The 10,044-nt window shown below is 40.4% G+C and overlaps 2 protein-coding genes across 4 annotated transcripts; one reads left to right on the plus strand and one right to left on the minus strand.

Moving 5' to 3' along the window:
* Positions 1-48: 48 nt before the first annotated feature.
* Positions 49-6,720, minus strand: clk4a (CDC-like kinase 4a). Of its 3 annotated transcripts, XM_053323792.1 has the most exons (14): positions 6,595-6,714; positions 5,620-5,693; positions 5,366-5,526; positions 4,180-4,420; positions 3,430-3,532; positions 3,050-3,116; positions 2,822-2,938; positions 2,546-2,712; positions 2,362-2,456; positions 2,121-2,250; positions 1,939-2,021; positions 1,767-1,846; positions 1,508-1,598; positions 49-760 (listed from the first exon to the last, which is right to left on the minus strand). In XM_053323792.1, the coding sequence occupies exons 2-14, from the start codon at positions 5,620-5,622 to the stop codon at positions 587-589; spliced, it is 1,512 nt and encodes a 503-aa protein (XP_053179767.1). In that variant the 5' UTR covers positions 5,623-5,693; positions 6,595-6,714; the 3' UTR covers positions 49-586. The 3 variants fall into 3 exon arrangements, with proteins under 3 accessions (XP_053179767.1, XP_053179768.1, XP_053179769.1); XM_053323793.1 differs by lacking the exon at positions 5,620-5,693 and having other exon boundaries at positions 6,595-6,720; XM_053323794.1 differs by lacking the exons at positions 3,430-3,532; positions 5,366-5,526; positions 5,620-5,693; positions 6,595-6,714 and having other exon boundaries at positions 4,180-4,303.
* Positions 6,721-7,191: 471 nt separating this feature from the next.
* Positions 7,192-8,168, plus strand: tmem126a (transmembrane protein 126A). Its single transcript, XM_053323808.1, has one exon. It carries the CDS (start codon positions 7,321-7,323, stop codon positions 7,945-7,947), a length of 627 nt encoding a protein of 208 aa, XP_053179783.1. The 5' UTR covers positions 7,192-7,320; the 3' UTR covers positions 7,948-8,168.
* The last annotated feature ends 1,876 nt before the right edge of the window (positions 8,169-10,044 follow it).

The following is a 10,044-nucleotide window of genomic DNA, read 5'->3' on the forward strand; positions in this document are numbered from 1 at the left end:
GACTTCAACACATCCACAAATCAAGAACACAGATCACTATCGACAAAGTTCAGGTCTATACACCTTTATTGAGAAAAAGTACATGATACTGCAAAAAGGTACACAACAAAGTCAATGAAAAAAGTATCTGAACTATGTACAAAGATTTCCTGCCTGCAATAACATTTTTTACAATACAATGCTGAATAAATTACTGGTAAGACAGATGCAGTGAAAAGCACTTCTCAATCTCTTACTTGACAATATATGAGAGAACTTGGACAAATCATAAGAAAAAAACAAAAACAAAAAACAGCTCTCACAGTAGACTCATTCTACTGTTTTAATTACAATGGCAAATAAATACAAATCAGTTGAGGGATTCATTACGTCAAAACATTTCACAGACAAAAATACAACTTGTGGATTTATGAGAATAACCATCACACTGGTTTAAGACAAGACAGCAGAGCAGGGCAGTGGACTGATACAGTCAGTTAAGATTCACCTCTCCTGGAGAGTCGGGAAGTCGAGGCGGACATGAGCACCATGATTAATATCATGATGACAGCCGAGCCCGGGACAAGGTCGCAGGTCAGAGGTTTACTCAGTCTCTTTTGCTGCTGCTGCTGCTGCTGCTGCTGCTTTTGCGGTAGCATGACAGGAAGGGATGACGGAGGGCCTGATCTAGAGTGAGGCGCTTAGCTGGGTCATACTCCAGCATTTTCTTAATGAGGTCGAACAGCTGGTGGTGGTTTTCATCCTGAGACACCATGTAATGCTGATGGGAGACAAGGAGGCACAAATATAAAATCATCTATTATAACCGGTGTTGATGAAATCCAGTGCTATGAATTTCAAGTGTAATTCTATAAGAAATGTGCAAATTACAACAACCGATGTAAATGTAAAATGATGAACACAGAGAAGAGTCCTGCAGTATCAGTTTACTAAAGCTAAATTTTGTCTTTAGGAGGAGTTCATTTAACTCATCATCTAAATTGAATTAATCTGAAATAAAGACCTAATTAGCACAATTTTCACTTAGCTACCCATGACAGAAAGCAGGGTGGAATAACATTCCCAGCTCAGGCAACTTGCAACTCTGTGCATGTATTCTGTGCGTTTAACACATTTACTTTGTTTTGTGGCCAACAACTGGGCCTATTGAATGCTTGCTGCATGTCAGGACTCATGTCTAACGCCGGGAACACACCGAAGAGCAGTGAAAAGCGAAATGGAAACTCGCGGCGGCTGCACTTGGCCTCGAGGTTACATAGAGATTGCATGGCAGGCCGCTTTTCGGTGTGTTCCCGGCATTAGATGTACAAATGGACACTGTGGTTACTAACATGATACAACATGTAAACGCCAGACTTTTGGAACAGAGTTTTCTTTATCACTTTCTAGTGCTAAACTAGGCTACATGTCCAGCAGCCATTTCTGCCAAATGCCTGAAGATGATTATAATAAATAAAAGGTTTTATTTCCCAAGAAGTTTGTTTCTTTTAAGCAGAGGTGTTCTTACCTTGAGAGGTTTGCAGTGTTTCCTGACGTATCTCCCACCAGAGCTCTGAACATCCCAGTCCAGTTTGGATCGGTGGATATATCGCTGTTTCCTTCAAGAGAGAATTCACTGATTACCGATCAAAATCATTTAATGAATTTCCTGTGCTGCTTATATCAGGACATCATAATAAATGGTGTCCAAATACATCAAATTCTGCCAGATGTATTTTTCCAAGAATGAGAACTGGTTAAAAACCAGTCTGTCAATGAACCCATACCTGGTTTTCTCCAGAAGGTTTGTGGGAATAGGGCCCAGAACTCTCTCCATCATAGCAAGGTGCTCTTTACTGTCGTGGGTCTGAAGCAGAAAACAACATAAGACAACTTGCCAAATGCTCTGGTAAACATCAGAATATTAATACTTGACTCATGTTCTCTGTTGCTGCATACCTGGAATAGAGTCGATCCAAGGTAGTACTCAATGAGGATACAACCTATACTCCAGACATCACAAGAATGATCCCAGCCAAGATCTGACAGACACAATGTCAACAAAGTAAATAACATTTCACTTCTAAAGGGTCAGTTTAAAGCTTAAATACAGCACTTTAAAAAACAGAACAGCCACTTACCTAAGATGACTTCAGGAGCACGGTAATGACGTGTAGACACAACAGAGGTGTGGTGCTCATGTTCGTATGTGGCATTACCAAAGTCCACTATTTTCACATCTGCGTTCTTCAATGTTCGTTCATCCCGTTTCTGGCGATTGAAAAAAAAAAAAAATCACGCTACTCAAAAAGCTGCTGACAAAAGCAAGAACTTTTGGACTTTTGCTACCTTTTAATATTACGATAAATTAGGAGTCTTTACCATTTTTAGGTTGTACTCCATGTCGTAGTCTGAATCAATGAAGAGAATATTCTCAGGCTTCAGGTCTGTGTGTGTCAGCTTGTTTTTATGCAGAACTGTAAAAAAAACAAAACAAACAAATAGAGTCAAGCTACTTTTTAAAAACATTCTTGACCTTCTATGCATGCATGTGTCTGTAACTTACATCGGACTGCTCGGACAATCTGGTACGACATGTGCCTGATGTGTTCCACGGGGAAAGGTTGGAAGTTGTTCTCCTTGAGGAAATCGTACGTGCTAAGGCCAAGCAACTCAAAGGCAATACAAATGTGACCGTGAAAGTCAAACCAGTCCAGCATGCGCACACACGCACTAATGAGGAAGAAAAGCAAAGTAAATATCTTGCATGGTAACACAAAGAATTGGGTATTGTTTTTTTAAGCCAGGGAAGCAGATGTAGTTGTTGCATGTAGGTACTTACTATCGCCTATCAGAGTCGAGGGTTTTCAACTGTTGAAGCACCTCTACCTCTGACACAGCTGCCTCACGGTAGCGGTCTATGTTTTTAATGATCTTCAGAGCCACTCGAGCTCCATCACTGAAACACACATGTAAATAATTAATATGAAAATCAAGAAAACAACGATGGAGGGGAGAGAGATTTAGTCAAAATGTTGAGTTGTAGGTAATATTTTCCTGTTTAACTTACTTTGAGTGATCAATGCATTCGACAACCTTCCCAAAGGCACCCTCTCCTAGAGTACACACAATCTCATCTACAGAAAATAGAAAGTTGGAGTTAGAAACGCAGCACTGACAAAGTGAAACACTGCCCTTTGGCTGGTTCACTGCCTCATGTTACATTGCTCTGTATAGCTACACTACTATAACAGGCTTCTGAACACTTGCATACAACTCAATGCTAAATATATTACACTGACAAAAAATATCTAACCAAAAAAAAATTAAGTCTACTGGCCCAAATACTTCTGCCTCTAAATTAATGTTTGGAAATAAAAACCAGACAACAAGAGTGTGAGAGAGACAAAGTGTGAACAACAGTAGAAAAAAAAGGTATATATTCTATACATCTCGCTCTCAGCATGTCTCCACTGTGATAGATGAGGTGACCCTCGCCATCATCCTCAACACTCCTGGATCTTTTCCTGCTCCTGCGGTGATGGCTCCTCCTCTGCACCGGAACCGCCGCAATCCGCCATCACATCAATAACCCATCAGCCAGCCAGCACCAGGCCACCACAATGCGACATCGTCATTCATTCAACCAGGCCAAGGGGGGGAGGTGTAGGGATGGATAGATTCGGCCCGTTCAGTAACACCGCCAGGCGAATGGACGGAAGGACGGAGCAGCAAATTCAAATTCAGCCCCATCAGAGAAATTGGGCGCCAGCCACCACATAGTGTGTGTTACAGAAGAAAAACATGGCAACAAGATTTTCAGATGAGAGACTTTCTCAGAGTAGTACAGAAAAAACTCAACTTGAGTGATTACAGTCTTTCTACACGTAGTTCTTTGCAACTCTTCCAATACAGCTTTATTCTTTACTATCAACAGCCCACTAAGATTTCAGCACTAATACTGGGTCCACGTTTCTCTTCCAAATCTATAAACACTCACAATCTATTACTTTTCTGGGCCTAAGTCCCCCTACTTGTCAATACTGGAAATCATGCTTAACAGTGAAGAGTAGGACACAAAGAGATACAGAGAAAAAAAAGATAGGTGTTAAGCATTGGCTAAACACCCGTGATAATGACCCTTTCGATTTGGCGGTATAGACAGAAGAGGGGATAGGGGGGAGAAGGACTTTCCCGTACCGAGGAGGACCTGTGGCGAGAGTGGCTACGTCTGCGTCGTTTGTCTGTGCGCCTGCGGCTGCTCCGCCTGCTGCGACCACTACGCCCGGATGACTTGCTGTAGTGGTGCCAGTCGCGGTCTCTTTCTTTGCAGGTTCCATCACGGTTGCTCTCCTCACAGGCCATGTCCAAACTGCAGTCTTGGGTCGGTCTTTCCCGAGAGTCCAGCCTCTGGTTCAAACTGCGGGTCTCCAAGAAGTGCCTATAGTCAAACAAACAAACAAACAAAAAGAAGACACGCAGATGAAAAACAAGGACTCAAAAGAGTAGGTCACGTCAGGAAGAGCCCAGTTCCTTGTCTGTGTGCAAGCTCTAAAATGAAGACCGACTCTGATGGGCCTATTGCTTGACACTCTATACCCCAAGACTTTTTATGTAACATTTGTAATTAGCTACATCCTGATTTACAGCCACCAAACACCCTGTTCAATAAGAGGATGCAGTCAGGAATGCATTTCATTAGGAGATTATCACTGTTCAAATTATAATTTAATGACCATGAAAATGTCAACATGTGATGTGACACATTTAGGAAATTATACCATTTATACAACTGTCTCCTTCGGGGCCAAGTTTGATTTCTTTAAATGTAAGCACCCTAACACAGAGACAGAGTTGAATTATAAGACACTCGAACATCCTGAAAGCTTTTCAGCATGATGGTGCGTTAAGTGAAACCACAAGTGAACAATTCTGCACAGGGATAAAAGGGGAAAATAGAGTAATCTGTCTATACCTAACATTACAACTCATATTGCCTACCTACGGTTGCCTTATGTTTGTTTTGGTTATAAACATCCTAATATTTGCTTGCCAAATTTTTTGCATTCCCTCAGTATGTCTCCAATCACTTTCAGGACACACACCCAGGAGGTCATCTAACAGTCTAAAAACAACCAATCAACCCCCCAGGCCCTAGCATCCTGGTGGTGTCAGATGTCATCCAGAAAGAAGTCTGCCTCTCTACAGAATTAAAATTAGAGCCGATGTGTAAACATCTAAGGTGACCCAATGGGCAATCATACACACTTACAAGCAGCTAGAATTGCAAAAAAAAAAAAAAAATGATACTGAAATTCATACAGGGGAAGAAGGGTGCATGCAGTCTGATATATGCCATAATTTCCAAAAATAAATTGACATTTACCCCTCATAGGTCTTGTGGTGACGATTGGTTCGTCTGGACTTATTTTCTCTTTCACTGCTGTGTGAATCTCTTTTCTTTCTCTTCCGACGCTCCATTCTCTCTTCCCAGCTATACTCATCAAGCCAGACACCTGGTGAGTGCATTCGCTTGGAGTGGCGCATCTGAAAGACACGGACACATACATTTTCATTTCATATCGTGAACAATTTTAAATTCATTCAAAATAAAATCCATAATTTTAGTTTTGGGCTCACCATTCTAAATGTGATTCTTTTTGTATATACCCCTCGCAAGAAAGACACTGTTATGCATTACACGTGTCTGCAGTCTGATAAAACAGGAAGTTGCATAACAGTTAAGGACAAACAAAAGAGGTGAGGCTTCTTAAGTTACAATTTATCAGATGATCAGTCGGCCACATTCTATAACATATTACCTAGTAGAGAATAAGCATCAAAGTCAACCTACAGTGAAAATTATTAGTTGCGGCTTTCAATCACAAACATTCAGTACTGTGTAACTGTTTACATACAAATATATAATGTAATATGAAATGCCGCAAAAAGCAAACATAAATGATAAAATACATAGAATGAAAATGATACATCAGTTTTAAATAATAGTAACTTTAAAGAGATGGTTAAAAACTGTTTGGAAAGCAAACGCAGGTTTGGACGTGACACTGTGGCAAACGGTGACGTATAGTCCACGGTTAAAGGCCTTCAACGGACATCTTCATCACAAACTACCTCTTAACATCCATTATTACAAAACTAAATTATCAAATGCTATTCTAAATCTCAGACTAATAACTATTTATATGATAATAGCTTGTGAGCTGACAAGATGAGAGTATATGAAGCAGAATATCGTCGAATGTTAGCTTCGTCTTGATCGAAAGGCCCGTCGAGCGCGTTAGCTTTTTGTTATTATGCCAAAATATTACTGACGTCTACCAGCGCAACTTATCACATTACATATTCAGGCTAACCTTACACGTTTCGTAATTAAATGTCGACCGACCACCGCTATACTCAACTGCTTCTCAATTCGCCTACTTACACGATCCGAGGAAATAAATTCTGGTAGTTAGACAAAGTGAAATCACCTGTCGCCATGTTGGCGAGACGTCGAATCTCGGGAAAGCTAACCGGCTAATGTTAGCCTATATTATACAGTACGAAACGTAATTAAGTGATAACCGGCTACGAACCAAGACATGAACTTACCTTCGTTAAACTGCTATAAGGTCCAAGACACTAAATAGTGTAGTTTTGTGAAAAATGTCAACAAAATAATCGTCAAAATGTCTGTGCCCTGTCCTATCCAAAGATGGCGAGCTTCTCTAGACTCCGATGGAACGTTCTAAAACACATTAATGACGCAATGCGCAACACACAATAACAACGCCCACTCACGTGCAACTGGTCTATTAGCCCTGGGTTTAGCCTCGCAGGTGAACACTTCCTTTTTTATTGACGTGACGGGGGGAAAAACGTTTATATGTACATACACAGCATATAAAGCCGTATACATTCTGGGTACACATAACAAATGCAAAGTAAAGTAAATTTACATGTAAAAGAAACTGTACACATTACAACTAGAAATTAACGTTAGGGGGATGGGGGGGGGTCTATTTAAAGACATTAAATTGCCATGTGTTACCGTTTTAATTGGTTTAGGTTTTAGGGAGGATTTAATTGAATGCTAAATGCAATAAAGCAAGTTCAGAGCATGTTTATTATAAAGTCCACTGCCCTGCCTGAGATATTTTACTCAGGGTAAAATAACACTTGAAACTACCTGCACTAGGAATTGTGGGTACATGTCTGCGCCCTGAGCAAACGGCACCACCTTTACCCAAATGTGACGATTGAGCTGTGCAAATCATAAACAAGCAGCTCAAGATACAAATAAATGAACATTGTTGGTGTCCAACATAAACTGTGAAGATGTCGGAAAATATCCAGAGGGATGGCGTCGCTGGAAAGGCACTCACACGCGTGGTCATTGCTGAAATGCTGGCGAAGAATTTCGAGAGACTGCCTGACATTGATCAGAAAATCTTCATCTATGGACCCATGTATCTGGGCGGGAACGCTGGTCTTGCAGGACTGATAGCGAACAGCTTGTACCGCAGAGCCCTGAATGTGAAGCAGGCGGCGGTCACCTCCAACCTGCCGATGGCCGTGCTGCCCTTCCTCACAACTTTTGCCCTGTACAGTGCAGCGGTGTCCACCCCCCTCCTGTCCGGCGACCTCAATTGTCCCTCCTGTGCTCTGATGAGAGGTGCCCTTGTAGGTGTGGTCGGCGGCGGGTTGTACCCTATGCTCCTGGCCTTACCTGTGAATTTCGGCCTCGCCTCCAGGTACAGCACATCACCCATGCCAGAGAAGGGCAACGTCCTCCGGCACTGTGTGGACATCTCCAGACCGATCATGAGGAGGATGAGGGCAGTCTTGGTGCTGCAGGCCTTTTTCGGCACCTACCTGAGCTCCAGGAACTTTGAAACATACACACAACTGGCCCAGATCACATTCAGCTCAAGAGGAGAGGAACTTGAAGACCCAAATGTATAAACATAAAAATGAGCTTGTTCGTGTGCACTGTTGTTGCTGGTTTCTTGCGTGACTCGTGGCGTTGTAAGATGTAACAATAAACCATTTCATAAGGAAAGGGTCTGTGATTAAAACATAGCTAATTGTATGTATAAGCTATTGTTTTTAAAAATCGTCAGAGTACACATTGAAGTAACTACATGAACCCACTGCACTAAAATGATTATTTTGAAAATATATATTTTGAGAATCAGTAAATAGACTAATCTGTTACTGTTGTCTACGTCTTAAATAAATAATAACGTTTAAATAATATAAGTATGTTAAAAAGGTTGAAATGATTATCTGGGCAATCTATTTGTCATCTCCAGAAAAAATAATATGCAAGAAATGTTAATAATCAAAGTAAAATCTAGCAAACCATTTGCTTGTTCCAGCATCTGAAATGTGAGGATTTGCTGCTTTTTATGTTTTTTATTTTTTAAATGCAACATCTTCAGATGTACATTTTGTTTGGGCAAAAGAAACAACTTGAAACCGTCATCTTTGGTTCTGGGAAATTGTGACAGGTATTTTTTATGATTTTGTGGCAGTTGTTGAGAAGATTATTCAATATGGAGAATAACCGTTTGTTGCATCCCTGTTAAAGATAATGTTTAACATGGGGTTGCAATGGGCTGTCTAATGCATTTATTTTTGTTTGGCAAAGAGCCAATTCAATTAGAAAATTTGTACTCAGCCAAACACTTTAAAAAATGTAATCATGCAAATTAAATTATATGCTTGCACATCAATAAAATGTCAGGGTATTTTTATCATGGTTGAAAACCCTGACTGTTTAATGTGAATGTTTGGTCCTGTAGGGCGTTGTGATACACAAAATCCAGCGCAGGAAACTGACTAGACATGGTTTACTTTTATTAAAGGCTTTTCAGGAACTTCTCACAAATTTTGCAGTGATGTTGGAGCCTGATTAACAACAAGAAAAATGCTGTATCCACCCTAATCCTTGAACTGCACACAGCGACAGGTGTGAGTGAATAAAACTATTTAGATAGACTTTTTTTTAGGTGGAGTGCAGTGACACCATTAAAAAAAGCAGAAATGATATACTGTAGGTGATTGTCATTGAAAACACATATTCAACACAGGAAAAGTTTTATTAAAACTGGTCATCACCTTGAATGGCAGGTTCGACATCACATCTCTGGCTCTTTATAGTCATAACTTATCTTGGGAAACGTGTTACAGGGAAAGCAAGTTTATGAATTCCAAATGGGGAATGGTAAGTTAAAGTCAGTCTGTTATTGAGAGGGGAAGGTGCTTCTTAAGAGAAAACACTGACATCAATCAATTATCGCAAACTGAATAAGACTGTTTTTAAAAAGCTTATAACTACATAGTTCCCTTCCCCTTCCCCATAACCCCACCTCTCCCACCCACACACCCTTAAAAAACAGCTCCTGAACCACAACAAAAAACTGCCAAAAACAAAGCTCAGTGACAACCCCACAAAACAATAACACATTTCAAGTCAGAGGAACCTGATTTTTCATGACAACCAGTGATTCATATGGCACACGTTTCCCTCTCAACTTGATAGAAAAACAAAAAGTCTCCAATTTAACATTTCCCTTCCACAATATGCAACACAACATTGTCACCACTAAGTTTGTGTTGCAGCAGTAGTCTTTACATGGTGGATACTATTAATGCCCCTTTTAAAAAAAACACCTGTCGTAGCATGCCATTCCACTTCATATTCAGTAAAGGAAAGGTACGATAAAAACAATACATCTGTCAGCACAGAAATTTCCATAAATATATCAGACAACTGAATGTCAGTCAGAGAAGAACTTCCTGGAGAGCAGAAAGATGAGGGGTAAATGTCACCTGTACACAATCTACACCTGGCCTGATTAAGCTATACTGTCATTTTCTTGCATTAATGGCACAATACATTTAAAATGAGTAAACACTTTTTTTTTAAACAGTTCATATTCCCCAACCCATGCTTTCCCCAAATAAAATACAATAAATAGAAACATAGGAAGAGATGACCCACAAGCGGGTGTCTCCAGTCATTCTCATGCAAGACAAAACACAACCTAAACAGAC

The sequence above is a fragment of the Scomber japonicus genome, chromosome 8 (genome assembly GCF_027409825.1).
Source record: "Scomber japonicus isolate fScoJap1 chromosome 8, fScoJap1.pri, whole genome shotgun sequence".
Lineage (NCBI taxonomy): Eukaryota > Metazoa > Chordata > Actinopteri > Scombriformes > Scombridae > Scomber > Scomber japonicus.

Excerpts from the sequence above, each read along its gene's own strand:
- clk4a (XM_053323792.1), bottom strand. Across the intron at positions 4,421-5,365 it reads CACCACAAGACCTATGAGGG|GCACTTCTTGGAGACCCGCA; the intron begins GTAAATGTCAAT and ends GTTTGACTATAG. Across the intron at positions 3,117-3,429 it reads AGACATGCTGAGAGCGAGAT|ATGAGATTGTGTGTACTCTA; the intron begins GTATAGAATATA and ends TATTTTCTGTAG.
- tmem126a (XM_053323808.1), top strand. The coding sequence starts at position 7,321 with ATGTCGGAAAATATCCAGAGGGATGGCGTCGCTGGAAAGGCACTCACA.